The sequence below is a fragment of the Elgaria multicarinata genome, chromosome 4 (assembly GCF_023053635.1).
Source record: "Elgaria multicarinata webbii isolate HBS135686 ecotype San Diego chromosome 4, rElgMul1.1.pri, whole genome shotgun sequence".
Lineage (NCBI taxonomy): Eukaryota > Metazoa > Chordata > Lepidosauria > Squamata > Anguidae > Elgaria > Elgaria multicarinata.
In genome coordinates this window covers 21,201,680-21,229,644 of record NC_086174.1, presented here as the reverse complement: position 1 = coordinate 21,229,644, position 27,965 = coordinate 21,201,680, and the positions used below count along the sequence as shown (strand labels likewise).

The window sequence follows — 27,965 nt, the reverse complement described above, 5'->3', positions numbered from 1 at the left end:
AGAGAGACTGAGACTATGAGTGCAGGTTGTGATGGAAATGTTACTGTTAAGAGTCCAGCAGAGTATATCTCCCTGGCTATGAGCCTTGTCAGGGTTCCTGGATTGGCTGTGGGAAATGCCAAACAACTTGGGCATCTGGCGTGTTTACTAGCAAAGACAATTAACAGTACTTCCATTGCTATTGGACTTTTGATTCAAGAACAACAGGATTTAAGACATGCTATACTGGACAATCGAGCTGCAATTGACTTTTTGTTGTTACAAAGACATCTTGGCTGCGAAGCTGTGGAAAATATGTGCTGTTTCAATCTCACAGACAATAGTAACCAAATTCAACACCAACTGGACTAACTTAAAACATATGCACATGCAGTTAAACAAGATATTGCACCTGAGTGGTGGAAGTTTTTATGGTCCTGGTTTCCAACAGGATGGTTCAAAACTATATTTCAATATGCTGTATTGATTGTATTTTTATTAATTATTTTTGTGAACCGCCCAGAGAGCTTCGGCTATTGGGCGGTATAAAAATGTAATAAATAAATAAATAAATAAATAATCACCTTCTGCTGTTTCATACAATGTATCCCAGGATTACTGTCATGGTGTGTTCCCTCTTGCCGTCCCAGAGCTTCAAAACCAAGCAAATGTCAAATTTATTATGCTTACAAGGCTTTACAATTGAAAGAATAAAAAAAGGGGAGATGTAGGGGTTATTGTTGTTCCTCTCTGGCACACATTCAGTATTGGCAGACCATACTGAGATGTGCTGAGGACAATGATAAGATAGGCCTTGCTAAGGAACATCTTGGCACTGGCTAACCATGCCAAGAATGTGCTGATGCAAGACCCACAGAGAATACAATACAGTACTGAAGGCACCATGATCACGCGTTTCCTTAACCCTTATATGGTATATTCATGCTGAACACACACTAACAGCACCTTCTGTGCACAAGGTAATCATGCATTAGCATGCTGTACGCAACAACCAATCATAACTTGTAAACAAGAAATGTAACCACTTAGTTCTTAATAAAAAACAGGACGGGGCCGCCTGTTTGGGATGCCTCATCTTCATGCAGTTGGACTCCTTGCCAGTTATTTACCACATCTGGTGACCCCGACGTGATCGGATCCAGGAAACCCCCTGCTCATCAGCTGGAATAGCCTTGGTGCACCTCAGCATTACAACACTCCCTTATCGTGAGTATGGGGGGGGGGGGGAATTGTCAGCTCCGCAGAAGCTTCATGCACAAGAGCTACATAAAATTTTAAAAGAGCAAGGTTGTACAACTGTATCCCTCAGTCATGTAAGTGACCTAGTAAATGAAAGAGGGTTGCAATGCCCTTGGTATCCTGAGGCAGGGATACCTCATCAAACAGGGATACCTGTTTGGGATGCCTCATCTTCATGCAGTTAGACTCCTTGCCAGTTATTTACCACAAAGCTATGGTTGTCGAAATATCTCTTTTTGGGATTACTCTGGACTTACTCTTGAACCTGTCTTGATTTTTGGATTTGATGGAACTTGACTCATTTAGTGCTGAGCTTCCAATGAAGATTTCAAAGTTGGTCTAATCCTCTCTCTCTCTCTCTCTCTCTGAATTTGTTTAGGCCTTTTTCTAGAACTCTTGCCTTGGATTGCCTGGGATGGATTATGCCAGGAATCATTCAAAAAAATTTTCCCTGTATTCTGAGCTGTAGAGATTTCAATGGGGAAACCGAGTTGCCTAGATTTTGGACAAGATTATAGTTATTAATTTTGGATTGTTTTTGAATTACTTATGGAATTACTTATAGCCAATTGTCACCAGCTATATGATTCCTGAAGAAAGTAACCATTAAGCTTTTACCATGGGATTTGCTACAATAAAAGAGTCTCAGTGATTTGGGGTGTCCTGTGTTAGAATGCCAGAGTCCATAATTGAAAGATTGGGGCCTTGACACTAACCAACCAATAAGCCACTTCCTCCAGGCACTTCCAAAGTCTGTGTCCTTTTTGTGACTCTTCCTGGAATGTTCTTTGAAAATACCGTAACAAAACTGAAGAGGCCGTATGAGCAACCACTTCCTTACTGAAAAAAGTTTTTTGGGGATCAACAACTCCTATATGAAAAGGGAGGGGCAAAGAAGTGTGAACAACAAGCCACAGATATTGGGTAGTGATGCTGATAGTTATCTAGTTGCAGATAACTAGATAACCATCAGCAGTTAACTGATGGTTATCTAGTTAACTGGCCACTGCTGTTGGCATGGAAATATTTTGCTGAATGCAAACATGGACATTCTGATGTCATGCATGATGTCACAAACAGAATATCTTCAAAGCCTTGACACAGTGAGGGACAGTTAACAGACTGAGTCTGCACTCTGGCAAGATGGATCTTCATAGCATGAAGGTGATGACTTTATTTGGGGGCTGTATTAACTATTACTGTAGGGGAAGAATTTGGAAATTAAGAGGTCTCTCTTATTGAATAAAGTGATTTTGGGGACCAACAACTCCCACATAAAAAGGGAGGGGCAAGGAATTGCAAAGAACAATTCACAGATGCTGAACATTTCAAAATTATTTTAATATTCTAAATGTTAAAACGTTATAAACAGTGGAAGAGAAAGTTTTTGGGGAGGTAAATTTATTCACAACAGACATTACTGAATGGTAAAGTACATTGGGTCAAGATTAATTCATAGAGTATGGGTAGTGCTGGAAACAGACGGGTTATTAGAGTTGGAGGGGCACGATATAAGAGTTGGGTGGCATGGATACTTATGGTACGAGAATGCTAAGGTCAATGTGGACTTTAATAATCATTTTGTTAGATGTACAATTTTGAATGTATGGAAGAAATATAAACCGAAGATTCCAATGTGGGTTTCAGCCCAAGAAGCATTTTTCAGAAGAGAACTATCGAGTGGACATAAATGGTTAAAATATAGGGATGTCTTGGAGACATCCCAAGGAGAGATTAAAATAAAAATGAGAGAAGCGTTGTTAAAAGAGGGACAAATATGTCAACGGTTTTTGTATTTACAGATTCAGGAGAAGTTCAAGAGCAATGTAAAAGCGGGGTGAGGGGAGTTGAGGGATCAAAGTCAATGTTTGAGGAAGTATTATGTACTAATGATGAACACCTTATTGCCAAAGTATATAAACTATTGTTAAAGTTGGAGGGGGAGAAAGAACAAATAAAGGATTGAATGGTCATGTGGGAAAACGATGTGGGACATAAGATTCCAATAGAACTATGGAAAAATATGTGGACAAAATGTTTAAAGTATACATTAAGTACCAGACTAAAGGAGAACTTTTATAAGATGTATAGATGACATACAGTATGTCTCCTTCAAAGTTAGCAAAAATGTACAGTGGTTGTTTGGGGGAACTGTTGGAAATGTGAAGAACAAGAAGGAACCTTTTTCCACATGTGGTGGTCTTGTAAAAGAGCAAAAGCTTACTGGGTTAAAATACATGCATTAATGCAAACAATATAGAAATGAAACCAGAAATGCTTTTGCTTGGACTTATGGATAATCAACTAAAAGAAAAAGGATTGTTATTCCAATATATGGTAACAGCGGCAAGACTATATGCACAATATTGGGAAAAAACACAAGTACCAATAACGGAAGAATGGCTCAAGGTGTTGGAATTGGCGGAGATGGTGAAATTAACGGCGTTAGTAAAAGAAGGAACTTTTGGTCTAAATCAGAGATGATGTTGTTTAACTATACCAAGAAGGAAGAAAAGGATTGGGAATTTAAGGGAATGGAATTGAAAGTTAAGAACGAGATTAAATATTTGGGAATTAAAATTACAAAAAATCTAGAGAATTTAGAAAGGGAAAATTTAACGAGGTTAAAGAAGGAGGTACTAGAGAAATTGGAGAAATATAAAAGATTAAATTTATCTTGGTTTGGGAGAATAGCTTTGATAAAAATGAAGATATTAGCCAAAATTAATTTTGTATTTAGGATGTTACCTATAAAAATATCAGAAACCGAGATAAAAAGTTGGCAAAATATTATTAATAAATATTGTAATGGAGAAAAGAGAGCAAGAGTGAATAAAAATAATTGGTACCTAAGCCAAAAAAAGGGGGGAATGGGTCTCCCAAACATAAAATTATACTACGTAGCAAATAGATTAAGACATGTTGTAGAAGCAATTATGGGAGTAGGAGATTTATATTGGATGGAAGAAAAAACCATAAGTAAGGTAGAGATGAATTTGGAGAATGTTTTTTTTAAAGACGGAGGAAGAAAGTGGGTTGGAAGTATAGATAATCCACTCCTGAGGACTCAATGGGAAATTTGGAGTAAATTTAAAGGGAAGCTGCTTCCGAGCAACTCTCCCTTAGCACCGATAATAATGTTAAAGAATTTCCCAGAGGATCTAAAGGGTAGATTATGTAAAATATTAAAAGAGAAAAATAAAATAAAATTAAAGGATTGGGTAAGAGATATTAAAACAAGAGAGGATATGGAAAATTTGTTAAAGGAGAAGAAGCTATCTTGGCTAGAATATGGTCAATTAGAACAATGGAATAAAAAGTGGATTAAAGATAATAGAATGTGCAGAAAGATGACGAGGTTTGAAGAATTAGTAGTAAGTAAGGAGAAAGGAAAAGGAGGTAGTATAGTTTCAAAAGGATTAATGAGTGAAATATATAAAATATTGTTAGAGAAGGAGTTTAGAGAGAATACAGAGAAAATGGTTTGGGAATCAGATTTGAAGATACAAATAGGGCGACAGAGCTGGGAGGGACTATGGAAACAAAGAGTGTTGAGAAGTTTATCAGTAAGAATAAAGGAGAATTATTTTAAAATTTTATGGAGGTGGTACCTAACCCCGGTTAGATTGAATAAGATAAGTGATCAACATTCAGCAAATTGTTGGAGAGGTTGTGGGGAAAAAGGAACGTATTTACATATGTGGTGGCAATGCAAATATGTACAAAGATTATGGAAGATGGTGTTCTCAGAAATTGAAGAAATAGTGGGAATGAAAATAGAACAAACACCAAAAATAGCATTGCTGTCACTATTTGAAGATATAAAGTGTGGAAAAGGAACTATAGAGCTGATATCGAGTTTGTTGGTTGCAGCACGATTGATGGTAGCTAGGAACTGGAAGATCCAAGGGGAATATTCTATTGAGGAATGGTATAAAGAAGTATGGGACATAGCCATTAATGATAAACTGACATGTAATATTAAGTGGAGAAAAGGCGTAACTAAAATAAATGAGTTCGAAGGAATCTGGAAACAGTTCCTAGTGTTTGTGTTTACTAAGGGAAGTGGGAAACCACCAGCAGAAGAAACGATTAGATTTTGGACTCAAGAATGATCCCGAGGTGGGGGGTGCACTTTTATGTTAAGAACGAAGATGTTGTAGTATGATAAGGCATATGTAATAGTTTTTGATATTTGTACTCAACAATTATTCAATATGTATGCAGCAGATATTTGATGTTTTTTTTCTTATTGTGTTTGTTTCAGTTATATTTTGGTAATGTTTATCTATGTTTATATAGTGTTGAAAATGAATAAAAATTATTAAAAAAAAAAAAAAGTAAAAGAAGGAACAATAGCTTCATACGTAATGAATGGGAGGGAGACTGGAGCAGGCAGGCACCATCGGAGCCTGCTTCAGTTGGACCCCTCCACCCCCAGGGCTAACATCTTCACCTTGTGGGGAAGAAGGAGCTGTTGGTTTGCCCCTCCATTGGGAGATGAGAGGACGGAGCAGGGCCTTCCCACCAGCCTAAACAGTCTCCTTAATTTCTTTTTATTTTCTCCCTCTTCCCTCCCCATCCACTTTTCCTTATGTGTCACGTCTTTTTTTAGAATGTAAGCCTGAGGGTAGGGACTGTCTTCTTTATTGATACATTGTAAGCCGCTCCGAGAGCCTTTTGGCTGAGGTGCGGGATAAAAATACTCTAAATAAATAAATAAAAATAAAAATAAATAATAATGGACTGGAAACCTTTTTTTAAGTATATACAAGAACTGCAAAAGGATGATATATTTGTATGCGGATTTTATATATAACTTGCATTTTTGCCTTGCTTTTATGTAATTCGGATCTGGTTAACTAGAAATAATTGGTATTTGCCGTCTGACATGAAGATCGCTTTAAATGGAATATAGCCTTATGTATTTGTGTTTATTTTAGTAGATGTTTGCATTGTGATTTAGTTTGTATAGTTTGCATTTTTACCTTTCCTTATTTGTCTTGTTTTTGTGGAAAATAAATAAAAGTATTAAATTTTTTTAAAAAAAGATTAATTCATAGAGGTGCACTGGACTAAAGTATTTTTAAAATACTGGAAGCAGGCTTTCAGGTTACACAGAGCTCTTTGTCAGATTTAGGTTATGAGAGCAAAAATCAACATGAAGTTTGATGGATAGTCAGGCTGGTTATCTCATTGCAGAGCTTTAATGGCCAGTGCCGTTGTCATGGAGATAGCCTAGGCTGAACACAAACATGAGATTCTGATGTCATGAATGACATCACAAGCAGAATAAGCTCAAAAGTCTTGGCATCATGGGTCGAATCCGAACTTTGGCAAGATGGATTTTTGTGAACTGCCCAGAGAGCTTTGGCTATTGGGTGGCATAGAAATAAAATGATTAAGTAATGGATCTTTGTGACAGGGGACAAATATATTTGGGGTGCTATATTAACTTAGGGTGACCATATGACCAGATTTGCCCGGATTTGTCCAGGTTTTGGGGGACAAATCCAGGAGGGGGAATCCGGATTTTCCCAATCTTCCCCAGCCAAAGAGCAGCTCTAATGGGAATTAACAAAAAAGCTTATAACTATGTCATTTTTAAAGATAAAGACATGAAACTTGGCACAATGGTAGCTCTTAGGTAGGGCTTTAGTCATACCAAATTTGAACCAGATCCTTTCATCCATTGTTTTTTAGGATTTTTTTTAAAAATTGAGGTTTTAAAATTATTATTTTTAAAATCATCATTTTTAAAGATAAAGAGATGAAACCTAACACCATGATAGGTTTTAGGTAGAGCTTTAGCCATACCAAATTTGAAACATATCTGTTCATCCATTGATTTTTTAAGATTTTTTAAATACTTGAGGTTTTAAAATTATTATTTTTAAAATTGTCATTTTTAAAGATAAAGACCTGAAAGTTGGCACCCTGATAGCTTTTGGGTAGAGCTTTAGCCATACAAAATTTGAAACAGGTCTGTTCATCCATTGAGTTTTAGGGATTTTTTTAAAAAAATTGAGGTTTTAAAATTATTTTTTTAAAATGACATTTTTAAAGATAAAGGGCTGAAAGCTGGCACCATGATAGCTCTTAAGGAGAGATTAAGCCATGCCAAGTTTGAATCAGATCTGTTCATCCATTTTTTTAAAGGATTTTTTAAAAGTTCAAAGTTTTAAAATTATTGTTTTTTAAAACTGCTGGAGCCATATCCTTCAAACTCAGGTTGCACATTGAGCAGTTTCAGCCCTTGGCATTAAGGGGATCTCCAGTCTTTAGGTAAGAAGTCCTGGGCAAGCAGGGCACCTGGTGTGCAGTCGGGTACCTGGAGCTCAGCAGAGGCAAGGCATCCACAAATCAAAATGTAAGAAAGGAGGTCAGTCAAAGCAGCCCACAGGGCAAAACAGAATGGGCCAGAGGCCTTTTTCTCAAATTTCCACATCATGGGCGATGAAGGGTCATCTTTAGCGAAAAACTCTCACAACCAACAGTAAGGTGCTAGTCGAGAGAGAGGCTCTCTTCTCTGTGGATGCCCTGTTGCTGTGAATGTTGGAACCTGGCGTATCATTGCTTTGCTACCACTTCCCTTCCACTTCACTTTTAAAAAACAAGTCACCGGATGCAACCAATCTATAAGCTGTTGCCCTACCCCCAGCCACAGGGTACAAGTGCACAGCCTGGCTGGACCGTTGGGAGACTTTGGCAAAGATAGAGGGGGGTGGGGGATTATTTGAGGCTAGAAATGTTGGCAGGCTGGCATAAGGCAGAGAGAGGCTGAAGGCAACCCAGATGCACCTGTAGCTTGATCCAGAGGCTGGCTTGCCAAAGGACGAGAGCCAAGGAGCTCTCGGCCTGAGGCTCTCTGCCGTGGGCACGAAGCCGGTCAAGCGGAACTGTTACTTCGGAGGAAGAACCCCAGCCTCGGACCGGTCTTTGCTACTTTCTGATTCAGGACATGATCTTCTACATTGTTTGGTTATTACTCAGCGCTGTGACTGCTTTTATATATCCTACTTGTTTGCTTTTTTCTGTGCCTGCCTTCTTGTTCTTGTTTTGCGACCGCTTGCTACTGGTCGTGGCCGGGCTTGTTCTGGTTATTGCTGTTCTTCGCTTGTTTTACTTCTCTGGCTTCTTGTTATTTCTCTCTCCTCATTTTCTTCTCTCAATTCTTTTCTCCTCATATCTGTTCCTTATGGCTCGTTCCAATTTCTTCTCTCCTAACTTAGTTCCTATTCGGTGTCTCCAATCTTCTCAGCTGCCTTTTTTGTGTTCCTTATGGAACTGTCGATCTGTCGCTTCTAAGGCCCCTGTCATTCAGGACTTGTTTATCTCTAGGTCTCTTCACCTCCTTGCTCTTACTGAAACCTAGCTTCCTGCCCATGATACCGCCATCTCTGCTGCCCTCTCTCTTGGAGGACTCTCTTTCTCTCACACTAGTCGCCCAGAGGGTCGTGGTGGTGGTGTGGTTCTTTTATTATCTAGTTTGTGCCAGTTCCAGCCTCTTTCCATTCCACCATCACATTGTTTTTCCTCCTTTGAGGTACATGTAGTGAGGCTTTTCACTCCATTGCGACTGTGGATTGCAGTTCTGTATCGCCCCCCAGGCTCGTCCTCAAAATTTATCTCTGATTTTGATTCATAGCTGTCCTTTTTCCTCTCTGATAACTGTCCTACTCTTATCTTGGGTGATTTCAATATTCATGTGGATGACCCTCAAGATGCTGCAGCTCTACGATTTCACTCATTATCTTCCTCTTATGATCTTAAGCTTTGGTCTGATGCACCCACACATTCCCTTGGACACTGTTTGGATCTTGTTCTCACTCGAAATTGCTCTGTTTTGGACTTTTCTACTGCTGACTTTCCTTTGTCAGATCATCATCTAGTTTCTTTCACGATTACTCATAATCCTCCTCCTTCACATCCTGTTTCTCGCTCTTGTCGTGACTTGCAATCTATCAATTGAGGCTTTTTCTCAGTCTCTAGCCTCCTCTCTTCCTTCTGTCTTTTCGGCTGTCTCCTTGGACTCAGCTGTCTCCTTCTTTAATTCCTCCTTATCTTCAACTCTTGATAATCTTGCTCCATCTACAACTCGGATAGTTCGTCCTTCTCAACCCCAACCGTGGCTCACCTCTTTCATCCGCTACCTTCGTTCTTGTTCCCGGGCAGCTGAACGCCTTTGGCGTAGGACCAGGGACTGGGCGGACTTTGTCCATTACAAATTTGTACTCTCCTCTTTCTCTTCTGCCATTTCATTCGCCAAACAGCAGTATTACTCAACGTTGATCCAGTCAAATGCTAGGCATCCTCAGCGGCTCTTTGCGTCCTTCAATTCTCTTCTGATGCCTAATCCACCATCTCTCCCCGCCTCTCTGTCTGCTAATAACTTTGCCTCTTTTTTCAATGCTAAAATCCAAACTATTCGCTCTGATCTGGCCAGCTCTGCTCCTCTTCCAGTTCCTGTTCCTCATCTGTCAGTTCCTCCTGCAAATTTCTCTACATTTCCTTCGGTCTCAGCTGATGAACTGTCTACAATACTGCGCTCTTCGAAGCCTTCCACTTGTTCTCATGATCCGATTCCTTCTCGCGTCTTTATTAATCTTATCCCTGCTATCCTCCCTTCCTTGCTTCATATTATTAATTTTTCTTTGTCCTCTGGTTCATTTCCTTCTGCTTTTAAACATGCTACAGTCTGTCCTATTCTCAAGAAACCTACTCTTGATGTGCTATCTCTGTCTAACTACCGACCTGTCTCTTTGTTGCCTTTTGTTTCAAAGATCCTGGAGCGTGTGGTCTAATCTCGTTGTCTTGATTTTCTTTCTAGTAACTCTGCTCTGGATCCTTTTCAATCTGGATTCCGTCCTTTGCATTCCACTGAAACAGCCCTTACTAAGATTACCAATGATCTTCTTATTGCCAAGTCTAAAGGCCTTTATTCCGTTCTTATTCTCCTTGATCTAACTGCAGCCTTTGACACGGTTGATCATGATCTTCTTTTAGATTCCCTTCATTACATTGGATTTTGTGGCTCTGTCTATAACTGGTTTGCCTCCTATCTAGCGGGTCGCTCTTTCAGCGTGTTGGCTAATGGCAGCTCGTCTTCTTCTTTTCCCCTTTCAGTAGGGGTTCCGCAAGGCTCGGTGCTTGGCCCGTTGTTGTTTTCATTATACATGTTGCCCTTGGGTAATCTTATTCAATCTCATGGCCTCCAATATCACCTGTATGCCGATGATACACAATTATATCTTTCATCTCCGGATCTTTCTCCTGATGTTCACAATCGTATCTCGGCATGTCTTTCAGATATCTCAGCTTGGTTGCTTCATCGTCGTTTGAAACTTAATATGGCAAAGACTGAATTGCTTGTTTTTCCTCCTAAACCTTCTCATCTCTCATTCTCTCTTACTGTCAATAATGTTACACTTAACTCCAGTCAAGGAAGCTCGTAGTCTTGGCTTTATATTTGATTCCTCGCTCTCCTTTATTCCTCATATTGAGACAGTAGCTAAATCCTGTCGTTTTTTCCTGTATAATATTGCCAGGATTCGATCATTTTTGTCTGTCTCTTCTGCCAAGACTCTTGTTCATGCATTGGTTATTTCTCGGTTGGACTACTGCAACCTTCTTCTCACTGGCCTTCCTTCTTCTCACATCAGTTCATTGGTTTCTGTTCACCACTCTGCTGCTAACATCATCTTCTTGGCTCGCCGCTCTGACCATGTAACTCCACTTCTGAAATCTCTTCATTGGCTTCCAATCCACTTCAGAATCCAATATAAACTTCTCCTGTTGACCTACAAAGCTTTTCACTGTCTAGCTCCTTCCTATCTTTCCTCTCTCATCTCACACTATTGCCCCGCTCGTGCTCTTCGCTCCTCTGATGCCATGTTTCTCACCTGCCCAAGGGTCTCTACTTCCCTTGCTCGGCTTCATCCATTTTCTTCTGCTGCTCCTTACGCCTGGAACGCTCTTCCAGAACATTTGAGAACTACAAGTTCAATCGCAGCTTTTAAAGCTCAGCTAAAAACTTTTCTTTTTCCTAAAGCTTTTAAAACTTGATTTTGTTCTGACTTTTATACTGTTAGTTTCACTCTATCCTGTGCCTGTTTGGTGCATTCTCTTCCCCTCCTTATTGTTTTATTATGATTTTATTAGAATGTAAGCCTATGCGGCAGGGTCTTGCTATTTTATTGTTTTACTCTGTACAGCACCATGTACATTGATGGTGCTATATAAATAAATAAATAAATAAATATAATAATAATAATAATAATAATAATTTAAGAGTGCATCAAAGTTGTGCAGGAGGAGAGGAGGTGGAGGCGGCTGGTTGCAGAAGTTTTTAAAGTATTGGGCAAAAGGCGGAATATAATAATAATAATAATAATAATAATAATAATAATAATAATAATGTAAGAGTCACCAGACATGAACAAGCAATAACCTGCAATAAGCAATATCCCAGGCCACAAGTGTGCAGCCTAGCTGGACCATTGGGAGACTTTTGTGGGGGGGGGGGGAGAGAGAGATTGTTTGAGGCTGGAGGCTTTGGTTTGTCTGCAATGACTTAAAGTGAGAGACAACAGAGGCTGCACAGACAACCCAGAGACGTCTATTGTAACTTAGCCCCATGGTGCTGGCATGAAACGCAGGGCATTAGGAAGAGGGTCTCAGAGTCGCATGTTTGTGCAGGAAGTAGACAGGAGTTCAAAGTCTGGATGTGCGAAGTGGTGCCAAAACACAAGCCTTGAGAATGTAATGTATATAAGTGAGAAGTGCGAATGGGCAAAGTAGTGTTCACTGCCACAACACCCACCCTAATGTTAGAGTAGAGAAACTTGTGACAATTATACACAAGCTTTTTTAAAAAATTGAAATTAAAAAAAGCCAGCCATCCGGCCGGCCAGTAGCAAACCCTGTTAACAACAACAGCAGCTTGCAATGAGTGAAAATACAGTCAGAAAAGATATTTGAGGGAAGGGCAGAATGTAACACACAGAGTATAGCAGAACCTTCGAAATACAGCAAAACCTACAAAAGTAGGAATGAGTGAAGTTAATTTCAGATACATTGAATCTCTCACTTGTTCTTTATTCCAGTGATTTTAACATTAAGATGTTATGTAGAACAGATTTGTCTTAAACGTGTGCTGTAAAATCAGACATGTGACCAAGACGATGTTCGGGTGGGTACGCCCCCTTGGTGCTGGACACGCCCCCTTGGGGGCCGACCATGTTGTCCTCCTTTTTGGTTTCCAAAATATGGTCACCCTATTTTACCATTTCACAAAAGACAAGCTGCCTCTCAGTCTCCGTTAGCCAATGCCCCCCTTCTCTCTATCCCAGCCACCCCTACTCCCAGACTCCATGGAAAAGCAAAGAACCACAAGTTAATACAGCAGACCAGAGAAATCCAGTTTCAACTTCCCGCCCCCTTAGCAATGGAGTTCTCTGGGAACTCTGCCCCAACACACCCACACACCACAAACATTCGCCTTCCCTCTTCCTGTCTGCTTCACTCCAAAGGAACACGGGACATGCATCGTCTCCCTCAGTTGGAATGAATGGGAAAGCTTTTCTGGGCAGGGGTCTCTGTGAGTGCATTGGTATACAAGATTCTTGGCCAAGTTACTTCTATTCTCTGAACTTCGTCTATTTGTGCAGAAAGCATTAGGTTCAGGAGAGTGGTTTTGTGTGTGGGAACTCCATGTCTGCCTTGTACCTGCTCTTGGGAAATTTACTTTTCTTTTAGCCTCACCAGTTTGCTGTCTAGGAAATGGGTGTTGTGTTCCTGGCTATGCCCACCACAGCATAGCAGACAACTCTCCTATGGCAGCTATTTTGTGAGAGCATCCACAAAACTTGCAAAAATTCTAGGTGCGCCCTCCAAACCAAAAAGGTTGGGAACCCCTGCTCTTGGTTATTGATTTCACTGGCAGATTGCTCTTACCATAAAGAGGTTTCTCCTAATGTTCAATCAAGATCTACCCTCCCATAGCTCAATCATTTCAGATTTAGTAAAGAACTAGTCTTCGCCCTTAAGATCTTCAACTTGGCAACTGGTATCAAAATGGGCACCAAGCAAGTCTTCTTGTGGAGAGCATTCTAAAGTTGGGCCCATGCCCTTGAGATGGGAGACTCGCCTCTCTGCTCCATCCAACTAGCTCGTCTGTGACTCTCTTGACTAAGAGAGAAAATAGTGACTACATGGACAGACCCCACTCAGCAACAAATGTATGAGTTCCAGCTGAGTGTTATAGCTTCAAGTATTTGTCTGTTTTTGTTTGTATTTTATGCTTTTTATGGTTTAAATTTTTGTAAATTTGTTTTTAATATTCACTGTTTTTAACTTTTGTAAACCGCCCAGAGAGCTTCAGCTATGGGGCAGTATATAAATGTAATAAATTATTATTATTATAATTAATTAATTAATTGATAAGGTTGTGGTCCTTGAAACTACTCTTAAGCCAAATAACCACATTGTTCAGACAGTATTAGAGAATAACAAAACTTTGCATGATAAAATTAGTGAAACATGTTACTACATACAATGCAATCAGGATGATTAAAAGCATAACAGAAATTGTGGCTAACATATTTCTTAGTAAAATTAAAGTTCTAGTCTTCTCAACCAACAAGATCTTACCGTTACCTGTCTGGAAAGCATGGTTGACAGAGCTTAGATAATCATGTTGGGTAGGTGTCTTGTTCTCCCAGAATCTGTCTGGGCAATCAAATCAACTTTTTGATTTATATAACCCCTATGTTGATGACTTCATCCTAAGTTTCAGACCTGGTCATACTGAGACGAGTAATCATTACTCCTATTTCTATTATATAACCCTAATACATCTATCACCCGATGACTCTATTCAGACGACACGCTAAGCCATGGTGGTAAAGCATTTTGAGCTAAACATTCTGGCTTAGTGTGTGGTATGAACCATTCTAATCCTGATGGCTACATAAACACAGTTTAAACACACTCAGTAGCCATTTACTACAAAAGGGTTAGCGGCCTAACCATGGCTTAGCGTGTTGTCTGAACGGGCCCAATGTAGCCAAATTTACCACTGACACCAGTAGCACCTTAATGAAGGTATCCCTCCAAAGCTAAACAGCATTCTGCTTTCAATACTTAACCAATCACTTGTGGCAACATTCCTTTTCCAAGAATAAATTCCAATACTCACTGCTGTCTCACAACACATGACAGAACTAAAAACATCTATTACTAACCATAGTTATCATACATGGGTTATTATGAATAGCACTCCTATGACATATAATGACTTCTTAACAATGCACATAACATTCATACTCTGTGACACCCTCTCTTGCCAGACATTACCCACCTTACTTCAAAAAGTGGGTAGGGGGCACCTAGAAAAAGGTCTCCTCCAAGAATGACCATAATACATGGGTAGGTACATGTGCCATGTCTCAAGCTCTCATCATAGCAAGCTCAACACCATTCTTCTCAAACCAGATACACAACTCCCAAAAGACTGACTTCAAGAATAATTGAGTAATAATTTACTAGCCCTGCTTTAAAACAGTAACAGCCACATTTGGGACCAAATCCCAAGAGACACATATCTGAGACCACCATAGCACCATCAACATTATTCTATTCAGCACAACTGTTGTGCCAACACAGCCTGTTGGAGAACGAAACCTTTGGCCATGCGATTTGAGATCATAGCATGACCGCCCAGCAGGAGGAATAAACTCAAGCCCTGAGAGGACTTGAGTTTTGCACCAGGCATCAGAATTGTCAACACGACCCAAAACCACACATTTACCTGACTGCCTGTGGCGAGGTCTTGAATGGGATGTTCCTGTTGTACTGGGCATCGTAGACATATGCGGCTGCTAGGAGAAGGCCCTGTTGACAATGAGAAAAGATGGATATTTTCAATATAGATACATTTTGATTGCTGTACTTTTTACTTAATGGCCCATTCTAGGCAGATCCGGGATTTCACTAGTTTCTCTCTACCCCCCATCAGTTTTTTCTACTCTCTACGGCCCTTTTTACCACTCCACCTTACTGGCACAATGGTTATCTTATCCAAAGACTAGAATCACTCAGCCCTGATGTAGCCACCTGTTGACCACCAGTGATGGCGGAGCTTATTCCCTACATAGGTGGATGGGAATGCTGAGCATGTATAGTTATTTAAAGTATTTATAGCCGCTGTTTAGGCCAAAGCCCTCACAAAACAGTGTAGTGAAACCAGAGCAACATTCACATATATACGATGTATGTAGAGAAAGTTTTGAAATACAAAGTTAATTACAACCTCAGTTAATGGCAGCATGAAGGCCTGCAAGGCTTGCCTGAATACATGGACAAGGACCAATACTAAGTCAATAGGAACAGAATTCCACAGTTTTGGGGCCACTGCTGAGAAGGCCCTACCTTTTGTGCCAATTCTCAAGAAGGACTCTTGAGGCAGATCTTAACATTCAGGCAGGATTGCATGGGTGATGGTGGTCCTTTACATAAAAGGGTCCCAGGCCATTTAGGGCTTTCAAGCTTAAGACTTTGAATATTATAGCAATGCTGTGCACACATCCTAGGAAACACACCTCATTAAACTCTGCAGGATTTACGTTTGGGTCAACATACACAGGATCTGACTGCAGTACGGGTTAGACCCGTCTTCACCAACCTGGAACCTTCCTGATGTTAAAAGACACCACTTCTATCATCCACAGCCAGCAGGACCAGTGATAGGGATAATGGGAGTTGTAGTTCAACAGCAGAAAAAACTACCCACATATGCTAAGTTTTCATGACGTTCCTTGGATTGCAGATTAGAGACCAAACAAGCAGGTTCAGAGGGCACACAGCAAAGCATTTAGTGATGGAGTACAAGCTGATAACAGCAGCAAGGACTATGTAATGCACAGTGTCAGGGATTATTTTAACTGCATGGTTTAGCTATTAAAATATAATGTTTAACTATCTCCCCTTAAGTAGTTAGTGTCTTACAAGAAAGAGCATTTGTCTGGCACAAAGATAACTTAATAATAGCAGCTGTTCAACCCAAGAGATCATCCCTCATAGAATCAAAGAAGGAAGGGGGAAAGAATCTAGTATAACTCTAATTATCCTTGCTTTTAAACCAATGTGATCTATAAACATGTTTTTAGCATAGTCAATGATGCAACCTACAACCTGGTGGCAGAGGCTGACAATGCAAATCGGAGTTGTAACAGGTTATGTGCAACCTGACAATGCATGGTGCCCCACCACACTTGTAAACAACATCATACTTATCATGTAGGGAAGACACACATCCATTTCTGGATTGGGGCAAATTAATTCTGTGGGGTGGGGTGGGGTGGGGGGAACAACCACCCCAAAGTTGGCTTAAACTGTATGTCTGCCACTTGTCTCTCAGCAAACATAATATTATTTGAAGTTGCATTACGGACAAAGAAGTCACCACACATTGGGTTCTTCCTGAAACCTCCATCTAGTAAGGCTATAGTCAACCCAGATTATGTTCAAAGCTGTAATAAAGGAAAGCCCATTCCGGCTGAATGAATGGGAGACCGGACTTTGATCTGGGAAACCAGTGTTTGAGTCGCAGCTATGCCACAGACTCATTATACAGAGTTGACCAAGTACAGCTGTGTTCAAGAAGGGGAACAGCAGCAAACTACCTTGCAGGATTCTTGCAGGGGTGACAGTTTTATAGAAGAGGAAATTTTAGATTTGGAAGGGGCCCTAGAGGTCATCTAGTCCAACCCCCTGCTCACTGCAGGATTTTGCAACCACAGCTTCCCTGACTGATGGCCATCCAGCCTCTGCCTAAATACCTCCAGCGAAGGAGAGCCCACCAACTCCCAAGGCAATTTCTTCCATTGTTGAACAGTTCTCATGTTTAGCCTAAGCCTGCCTCCTTGTAATTTCCAACCATTATTGTCTAGTCCCAAACTCTGGAGCAATGGAACATAAATCTGCTCCATCTTTGGCAGCCTTTGAGATATCTGAAGACCACCATCTGCTGAACCTTATTGTTTGCATCAACCACTGTTTCGGGCATTTCATTGTCAGTAGGTTGTGTTTCATATTTATTGTCGACGTTGTTTGACTGGCTTGGATTCTGAGATTGGGCCAATTTAAGGGAGTTCCCAGCAAGGAAGTTTCCCCAAAGAGTCTTTCAAGAAGGTTAGAGGAACTGCTGGCAGAGCAAGGGGGAATTACCTAAAATTGCTCAGACCTCCAATCAATTTGGGGTGGTTCCCCCCCCCTCTCCATTCCACCCCCTCTGCATCCCACACTATGCAAAAGGGGGTCCCTGACCCTCTGAAGAGGCTTTTGAGGGGTTCTGGTGGCTGCACTAGGGAGAAGGCAACAGGAAACATCCGTTCTGTGAAATTCCTTAAGTTACCTTAAGATTTAAACTATTCATTATCTTCCAATAAGCTAACCTGGGTTCACAAAAGGACAGTATCAAAATATTTTAAATAAATCATAGAATCATAGAATAGCAGAGTTGGAAGGGTCCTGCAAGGCCATCGAGTCCAACCCCCTGCTCAATGCAGGAATCCACCCTAAAGCATCCCTGACAGACGGTTGTCCAGCTGCCTCTTGAAGGCCCCTAGTGTGGAAGAGGCCACAACCTCACCAGGCAAATATATGATCTCTGTGGTTCTCAACACTACAGAGAGGATTTCAGACAGATTCGCTGCCATGATCCTCTAGCTCTTTTGCTGCTCACAAGATCGGATGGCCTTTCCAGATCTGCCTATGTTTTATTTAATCCAGTGGTGGGGAACGTCCAAGGCCATGGGCTATTTCCAGCCCTCAGGGTCTCCTCATCCAGCGCTCCTTGAAGCCACGCCCCCTCAGTGCTGCCATCAGGAGCCACTACCTAAAAGTACCTGAAACATATGGATACGGCTGTTCTGGAAGGAACACTCCCTCTTCAGGGAGTTGAGCACGAGAGGGTGGTGGTTAAGGTCACAGGGAAGGTGAGACTTAAACCTCCCCTTCCCATACTAGGGTGGCCCAGTGTCCTACTTTACAAAGGGCAGTCCTCTATTTGAAGGCATCCTTGGAAGGACTGTCCAATCCAAGTCCACCTTAAAGCTAAGAGGCCTGGAAATTACCACTCAACAATTAGCACCTGGACAAGAGATTACACAACAGGCACGCAGGTGACCTGGCCCCAGTTTTCTCATCTATGGTGTGATGTATTGTATTTCTGATTATTATTATTTTTAGCAATTAAGCTTGTATTGGTACTTTAAAATGTAGCATTTGGAAATGTCATGCAGATCTGCACCCTCTTTTGTCCTTCTCCTTGGTGATTAATTTCCTCTTTTGGGCAATGCATAAGTGGCCATCCTAACCACTCTCCCCACCCCACCCAGCACTAGCGAACAACATGGGACCTAGGCGGAGGGGAGAATGCAGGAACAGGAGGTTTAAACCTCACTTTCCTTACTGTCCACCCCGCCCCCAGCACTGTTCAGTTTGCTGGAAACAGCTAAGTGGGGACAGAGGTTTCCACAAAGATCATTGGTCCCTCTGGACAAAAGAAGTTCCCCACCCCTGATCTATTCACAGCCCCCCCCCCCAACTATATTTAATAGCCACATATGGAATTCAGTGCAGCCTCCATGGCGGAGCATTTTGGCTACATGAGAAGCCAGCCCACGGCGTTGCTCCAGGCCTGCAACAGCGTTAAGGTCAAGCACTCAAAAGAATCCCAATCCTGCTGCAGCCACAGAATGAGATGCGTTGCACAGCGTGGCAACAAAGTGCTGGTTCATATGTCCCCATGTAACCCAAGCGCTCGGGGGCAGAATTAAACAAGGCCCACTTTATTCCTACTTCAACTACAAAGCTCTCCATTATTGCCCAGATGTTTCCCCCCTCCACAACCCCCCTTAAATTATAGCTGAAGTTGTAAGATGCATATATATATAGAAAGAGAGAGTGCTCCAGTTTTGATCCCTGATGTGGCGAGTCTCATAGCTAGGGGTGCACAATTCCACTCAGCACTGTGACCCGGTTTGCATGGTCATTTTTGACCATGGGGGCTTAAATACACTGTGCCGGACACCTGTTCTGTAACCCAACTCCCAATTGTAGGTTGTTGTGTTGTCTGAACCCAGTAAAGATGGGTTACTGGCACGGTTAACAAACCATCCACAATCCTAGAACAGCCCATGGGTTCTGCATGGGTTCTCATAGCTAGTTCTCATAGCTAGTTCATAGCTAGTTCTGCATGGGTTCTCATTAACCACACCAACAACACACCCTTGATGGGTTCAGATGATACGACAACCTACAAGCATGGGTTGGGTTATGGAATGGGCAGCTGGCACGTGTTGCAAGCTACAGCGGCTTCTTTAAGCCACCGCGGCTAAAAATGATAGTGCAAGGCTTTCCCAGTGAGCATCACAAACTCCAGTCTTTCCCCCAACCTGGCAACTGTGCTGTGTGCTTAAAGAGGGATCGTAGCTCAATGGAAGAGCACTTGCTTTGCATGCAGAAAGTCCCAAGTTCGATCCCTAGCATCTCCAGTTTGGGGTGGCAATGGGGTGAAAAAGCCTCTGCCTGAAAGCCAGGAGAGCCGCTGCCAGTCAGTGTTGACAATACTGGGCTAGATGGACCAAGGGTCTGACTCAGTGTAAGGCATCTTCCTAAGCTCCTAAGTACCTCAGAAAGCAGTCTGATGAGCACAAGGCCTGGCTGTCCTTTCAAGTTTAGAGCCAATGTTGTGTTGGACTACAACTCCCATCATCCATACCCAGCACAGCCATTGAGCGCACTCAGCCTGATCCAAACTGGAGCCCAAATACACACAGGGATATTTCCCCACCTTTATGTATCACTTGCTAATTTTGCCCTCCTGGTTTTCAGTGCCATTATCAATAACAGTATTACGTTTACAGACCACCGTTCTTCCATGATGGAGCTCAGGGCATTGCACGGGGGGGGGGGGGAGTCGGGGGGGGGGGGCTTCCCATCCATGCACTGACCTCATCCTCTTGGCATCACCAAGCTGGCTGCATCATCTATTTTGAAGACCACTGCCTGATAAAGTTAAAACTTGTCATGGGTAGGGGCTTATTTCCCTGTGCTCTGTTGTTCTATAAAGTGCTAGGTATCCAATCTTAGTTACTGAAAACAAACCAATTTATGTCATTGCTTTTTCTGCGCACACACACACACACAATGAAAATGGAAACTTCCGTATTGGATCTAATAGCAGGCTAGTGGGGGGGGGGGACTTTTATCAGGGCTGGGGTATTGGGGAAGGGAGAATCCCTTCTCTTCCCCATGCACTACTGGAGAATATAGAAATACTAATTGCATTCACTCAATTAGCATCATGCTTAGTTGGCCTTATTATGTTCTAGACTGTTAATTATAGGGTGACCATATGAAAAGGAGGACAGGGCTCCTGTATCTTTAACAGTTGCATAGAAAAGGGAATTTGAGCGGGTGTCATTTGTATGCATGCAGCACCTGGTGAAATTCCCTCTTCATCACAACAGTTAAAGCTGTAGGAGCTATACTACACTGACCAGATTTAAAAGAGGGCAGGGCAGCTGCAGCTTTAACTGTCGTGATGAAGAGGGAATTTCATCAAGTTCTCCATATATACAAATGACATCTGCTGAAATTCCGTTTTCAATACAACTGTTAAAGATACAGGAGCCCTGTCCTCCTTTTCATATGGTCATCCTAGCACTGTGCCAAATGTTTCAATCTATTTTCAACATTTGTTGGTGGAGTGGGGGTGGGGGAAGGTGAAAATAAAATTTACCTGGAAATTGTGGGAAGGGGTGAGAATTTCAGAGAGAGTTCTCAAGGTTCAGAGCTTCAGTGCTTACCTAACTTTAAGAAGGTGGTTGGGGAGGGGGTTACCATTCTCCCCCCCCCCACACCATTCAATGGTCCTTGCAACTTCTCCTGCTGCTGGAGGTTCTTGGAAAGCCCCCTAGAGGACTTAGCTAGGACTTCCTCCCTTGGGGCTTTCTAACGGGCGGCCTGCTGAAAGCCGAGCAAGAAGTAGTAGTAGAAGAAGAACTACTTTCTCAGCTGGGAAACAAATAGGTTGCAAAAGGGCAGATGATGTCTCAGCACAGCACTATGGTTAATAACAGCTGACTTTCCTTTTAAGAAGAACCCATCAGGGGAATGTCTGTACGGCTTCTTTACCCTGACCTAAATGCGCAGATTCGCATTTCAGGACACATGACGCAGCCGCCCATTCGCTGCAGTGCCAGGTTTTTAACACGATAATGCACATATTCATAGTTGCGATTTACCACGACTTTCGGATCAATGTTCAAGTTTGCACCGCATTATAGTTATGTGTTGTTGGGGGAGTTAAATTGCATTTTGAAATGTGGGCGTAGCTTTGAGGGCAGGACAAAGTGACTGGCCCATTTCCCGCCTTCCCACCTATCGCATCTTCCTCTGGCTGCCTCGTTCCTTCCTGCCATTTTCACGTTGAATTATATGAATATGCGGAGCTCCGCAGATAGAGCTTATAATATTAAAACAAAGAGGGTGAATGGGCAGCCAGAGGGAGGAGACGTGTTCAGTCCCCCTCTTGCATCCTCCTCTACTCCTCTCCTTCCTCCTCCCCCCCCGGTTTTCCTTAGATGAATCTGCAGAGCACCGCAGATAAAGTTTATAGCTTTGATCATCTATATACTCCATAACATTGTATGTGCGCATTAATAACTACACTACAAAAATAATAATCAGGAGACAAATCGCTGTTGCTGCTGCAGTGTGATGCTCTTTGCCTAGATTCGAATCAACGAAAATTTGGGTTTATATTCAATGAGGAGCAATCCTGTTGTCGTATAGATGGGGTGCAGGTCCAATCTTAGAGGCTAGGAGAAAATCCTCTGCATGAAGACTTCCGGCTGGGACTGGGCCAGGTTGGTCCATCTATTCCAATGTTGTCTCTTCTGACTGACAGCAGCTCTTCGGGGTTTCAGGCAGAAGGACTTCTCCGTCACCTGATCCTGCTTTGTAATAGGAGATGCCACGATTTGAACCTGGGACCTTCTGCATGCAGAGCATGTGCTCTGTCATAGAGCCATGACTTCTCCCCAGTCAAAGAAGACAGTAGTGAGCTAGCAGTGGTTTAAGAACGTAAGAGCCCTGCTGGATCAGACCAAGGGTCCATCTAGTCCAGCACTCTGTTCACACAGTGGCCAACCAGCTGTTGACCAGGAACCCACAAGCAGGACACAGTGCAGCAGCACCCTCCCACCCATGTTCCTCAGTAACTGGTGTATATAGGCTTACTGCCTTTAATAGTGAAGGCAGCATATAGCCATCAGGACTAGTAGCTATTGATAGCCTTCTCCTCTAGATTGGATAAATTGTTCTGTCTCTATATTTCCCCACAATAGCTTCCCCAACATGCAGACTCTTCTTGTAAAGATTTGGTTGGAAACAGTTACTTCCTCCATCATGAGAATAAATCAAACCACAACAGATACCTCTTTGCAAAAGGGCAGAAGTACAGCCAAGAAGGCAATTCAGTTTTCTGTCACCTTTTACACTGCTTCTGATCAGGACTTTTGCAGTGAAGTCTTTCCATCTGCTTCCATACCCCATGAAGGGGGGTGGGAATGGTCTACCAGCCTTACCCAAACCTTGGGAACCCAATTGTTGTTGGACTCCAACTCCCATCTTCCCCATCCAACATGGCCAAAGTTCAGAAACTATGCGAGCTGTGGTCCAATACCTGAGAACACAAAGTTGGGAAAGGCAAGGGGAACAAACCTTTTTGAGGTGGTGGGAACATTTGGAATTTTGGAAATGTCACAGGCACTCTCACAAAATGGCTGCTACAGGGAGTGATGTCCATTCATAAAATGGTTTCTAGGGTGGGCATGGTGGGCCACAAAAGACTCGTTTCCCAGAATACAAACCGGTGAGACACTTGCTGAAGAATGTAAGCATAAGGTAGAGGTGGAGTTCTGAGCTCCAAAACACAAAACCATTCTTCTGAACCCAAATAAAGAAGGCACCAGAAGGCAACCCTTCACTTCACAGTATGCCAGCCTCCCACTTTAAAACAAAATCTTTATAAAATCAAAATTAGGAGAGGTGGGAAGCTTCGTGGGCCCCCAAAGAGAGGTGTCTGCGGGTACTGCGTTGGACACTCAGAGCAGAGATAGACAATAGTAAGAAGATGTAAAGTGTCATCACACAGGGGAAAATCACATTTGCTTACCGTCACTTCTCCGCCCATGCGTTTGTCCCTCATTACTTCCTCTTTTGAAAGAGTAAGTAAACAACTTGCACATGGCCCATTCAGTGGGCCGTTTTGATCCTGCTGCTTCTCCTGCACACAGCAGGAGATAGCGGCAACTTCTGTCTTTAAAAACAAGTCTTACTAGGTGTTTTTTTGTCACATGAAGAAGGCTAGAAGGGGCAGGAGGCGTGTGGGAGGCAGATGGCATCATGAGAGGGACCAGCAAAATGAGGGCCCAGTAACAAGCGTGCAATAAAATGCTCATCTGATGGAGCTCCTTGACAAATTGCCACCTTCCATCAGCTGTGCCTCAGGACTACAAAGGAACAGGGCTGCCTCATAGTGCTGAAGCCATACCACACAGAGACGCCAGTCTGTGCTGCAAAGAACCCTGGGCAAGAATGCTTGCAATGTCACAGCAGTGTCTAGGACGTGTTCTCAACTTGTGGCAAGAGCCATCCACGCCAGAAAACGCACCAAAACCCAGGCTTTCAGCATAAGACATTGCAGACGGATCAGCCTAGACAGCGGCTGAGTTTACCATTATAGCGGAGACGGCCCCTTGCCAAGGAATGCGATAGAAGTACCTTGCTCAGCTGTTTAAGCTCTTGGTAAGTCAAGTATCAAGGGGAGCCAACCCACCCCAACTTAGGGCTATGGGTCAAAGCACATCCAGAGAGGTCTCTTCGTTTCAGAGGTTTGCCAAGCAGAAGCCAGCAGCAGAAAAAGACTTTAGTGGCGTGGAGCTAAATACTCCCCCCGCCCTCCCGTTGCTGCAGATCGCGCACAGCTGTTAAACGCACAGTTACAAGCTGATAAGTTGGCAACTCCATCCCAACTTCACACACACACACACACAACGAACCGAACAGATGCAACGAAATAGCGGTGCTATGGACAAGAGGGTCGCTGCAGACTTGCAGCGTAACCTCCGCTTTAAAAGAAAAGGTGGGGGGAAGGAAATTTGGGGGGGGAAGGAAGGCTCAAATCAGAAGCAAGAGTTGGTTTGGGCTCGGCCTGGAGTCGGGGAGCGGAGCAACGAGGGAGCCCCTCCGAGCCACGCGCCCGCCAGTCCCCCCCTTCTCTCCGCTCCCCTCCCGCCCCAGTCACCTCTTTCGCCGAGTCGCCCATGGCTGCGTCGGGCGTGGCTGCGGCCGGGCTCCTCGACAGCTCGGCGGTAGGATCAGGCGGCTGTGACGGCGGGATCTCCGCTCCACTTCGGCCGACGGACTCCATCCCGAACCAGCCCAGCTGGGGAGCTTTAATCCCAGCCGCCGCACGTGACGCCGAGCAGCGGAAACGGCGCTCGGGCCCGGCGGCGGGGAGCGAGCGAGCGGGACGGGCGGAGGATGGAGCAATGGGTGGGCGCACGGAGCGCGCTCGTGGCGAAGGCGGCGCCGGTTGCAGCAGCAGCAGCAGCAGCAGCAGCAGCAACGCGAGGGTCTGCTGGCCCCTGGGGCTGCAATCCTGAACTGGGAAGGAAGCCCCGTGGAACTCAATGGGGCCTACTTCTGAGTAGGCACGGGCAGGCATTGCACTACCGAAAGGGTTAGCAAATGTATCCTGGCATGAGCTCTCGTGGAGCCCGTCGGCTCCAGGAGATGCACGAAGTGTTACGGTGGGTCATCTTGAACAGAGAGATTTCCAAAACAGATGATCGAGGCGACGTTGCTGAAGTTTAACACCTCTTTCTTGCGGGCTGAACAAGGGCAAAAGTTTGTTCTGAAATCACGCTGCTTAGGTTGATCTGCGCGCCATTGCGATGAGCTCTGCGTATTATCATCCAACGAGATTTTCTGATTGTTACCTTATGTCTGTACTTAGTGCGTTTCCATTCTCTCCGATCGCACGGTTTACATCCACCCCACCCAGCATGTGAACGTAGATCTACCAATTTGAGGTTAGCGCTATATGCGTCTGATGAAGTGGGCAGCGTCTACGAAAGCTTATACCAGAATAAATGTGTTTGTCTTTTAACGGGCTACAAGGCTCTTCAGTGTTTCTTTTGGAAAGTGAACTTGTGTGCAGCCAAGAGTAATCTGTCACTGCATTCAGTGGCATTTCCTGCTTCCCCATAAGTGTGAATTAACCCCTGCTCTATTTGGTGCCATCCCTCCCAAATCCAAGGCATGTTTAAGTCAGAATCCGCAAATATATATGGAATTGCAGCAAACATGTCCAATCTACATTTTTACTCGAGAGTAAATCCCACTGAGTCTACAAGCTCCATCACACCAACTTTTTTCTCCCAGCTTTGAGTCCTCAGTTTCCCCTTCCGTTTCTAGAGTCTAGCACTGGGCACTTTCATACCTGTGTGATGTTGCGCTATTTCAGCTCATTTATCTTTTCACTTGTCCCCTACGTTCTCTTTCCTCGTGCAGTTAATTTTTTAATGTATTTTTAAAATACGTTTTTAATTTCTGTGCAAATACAATAGTACGACAACCTGAAACAATTACAGTAGAACAACACACTGTGCTTTCCCCTAAGATCATATTAAACAATCTAAGTGAAGAGAAAGTATTGCAATTCATTTTTGGAGAAGTTTGTGGTCAATGTTGGCATGGCAATGCAAAGCCATTGTTCTGGTCAGGAAACCTAGACATGCCTACTCAGGAGTAAGAGCCATAGAGTTGACTGGGAACACGTCAGGGCATGGGTGGTGGTGGCCTTGCTTGCCTTTTCTGCGGGGTGCTCAGGTGCCCTCTCCGCCTTCATGGTTGAGCAGAGAACCCCCCTGCCTTCCTCTTTTGTCAGTAAGACCACCCTTCAACACACACACCCCCAACAAAAAAACAAGATGGTCCGATATCGTGCAAGAACAGCAATACATGGGATGGAGGAGCAACTTTATTGCACATGGGGGGGGGGACACACATGGACTATCCCCGCTCCAAAAAAAGACGGAAAAGGAAGGGGAAGAGGCAAGATGAGCGCAGAACAGGGACGACATCATGTGAGCACTGCAAAAACACATACCAGGCATGGCGAGAGTGCGATAAATCACTGGTGTGATGGAGTGGTACAACTGCTGGAAGTTGTAGTCCCCCCACCTCACCCTAAACATGCATAGGATTGCACTCTAATGGAATTTAATCCTGAGGACATGGCCCAAGTCCCATTAGACTGAATTGTGGGTTACTATTGAAAGCAATACATTTGAGAAAGGGAAGGAAGATGACCAGGGGCTCGAACTGATTCCCATCTGAGTAGACAACTGAGCAGGTTTTTGTGTTTGCTTGAAAATGTGGGAGCCTGCATATATGTAGGGCAGCAGATGTGTGCCTTTAATACAAGGGAAACTGGTCTCCAGATGTTGTTGGACTCCAAGTCCCATCAGCCCAACCAGCATGGGCAATGGTTAGAGAAGATGGGAGTTTGAGTCCAACAACATCTGGAGGGCCATCCCTGCTTTAATAGCTGGAAGACAAAATATACAGGCGAAGCTCTTCCTAGAAGGGGAGAAAGCAGCAGCTGTTGACTTTCTGCCTGTCATGCAGCACGTAAAACCACAGAAGGAATAACAAAAGACTTGCTGGATCAGACCAATGGGTCCATCCAGACCAGCATATTGCTTAGCGTCCTGGGCAGAGCACACACTTGACATTAAGGTGACCATATGGAAAGGAGGACAGGGCTCCTGTATCTTTAACAGTTGTTTAGAAAAGGGAATTTCAGCAGGTGTCATTTGTATGCATGCAGCACCTGGTGAAATCCCCTCTTCATCACAACAGTTAAAGATGCAGGAGCTATATTAGAGGGCAGGGTTCCTGCAGCTTTAACTGTTGTGATGAAGAGGGGATTTCACCAGGTGCTGCATGCATACAATGGACACCTGCTGAAATTCCCTTTTCTAGACAACTGTTAAAGATACAGGAGCCCTGTCCTCCTTTCCATATGGCCACCGTACCTGACATGCAAAAGGCCTCATGACCAGTCTATTGGCATCTCCACTTAAAATTTATTTTTATTTATTTATTTATTACATTTCTATACTGCCCACTAGCCGGAGCTCTCTGAGTGGTTCACAAAAATTAAAAACATTAAAAGTATAAAACAACAGTATAAAACCATAAAATAAAATACAATATAAAAGCTCAACCAGATAAAAACAGCAGCAATGCAAAATAACAAATTTAAAAAACCAAGTTAAAATTTATTTATAGACTGTTAAAATGCTGGGAGAATAAAAAGGTCTTCACCTAAAAGCATATAATGTAGGTGCCAAGCGAACCTCCTTAGGGAGCTCATTCCACAGCCAGGGTGCCACAGCAGAGAAGGCCCTCCTCCTGGTAGCCACCTGCCTCACTTCCTTTGGCAGGGGCTCGCGGAGAAGGACCCCTGAGGATGACCTTAGGGTCCAGGTAGGTACATATGGGAGGAGGCGTTCCTTCAGATAACCTGGCCCCAAGCCGTTTAGGGCTTTAAATGTTAATACCAGCACTTTGAATCGGGCCCA

General features: G+C 43.3%; 1 protein-coding gene across 1 annotated transcript in view; it reads right to left on the bottom strand.

Moving 5' to 3' along the window:
• LOC134397341 (two pore calcium channel protein 1-like) overlaps positions 1 to 24,643 on the bottom strand; it is a 59,648-nt gene extending 35,005 nt beyond the window's left edge. Inside the window, exons 1-2 of the mRNA XM_063123912.1 lie at positions 24,617 to 24,643; positions 15,050 to 15,132 (exon numbers count right to left, since the gene is read on the bottom strand). Coding sequence (XP_062979982.1) covers positions 15,050 to 15,132; positions 24,617 to 24,637 — 104 coding nt within the window. The 5' untranslated portion in view covers positions 24,638 to 24,643. The remainder of the gene's footprint in view (positions 1 to 15,049; positions 15,133 to 24,616) is intronic.
• Positions 24,644 to 27,965: the final 3,322 nt, after the last annotated feature.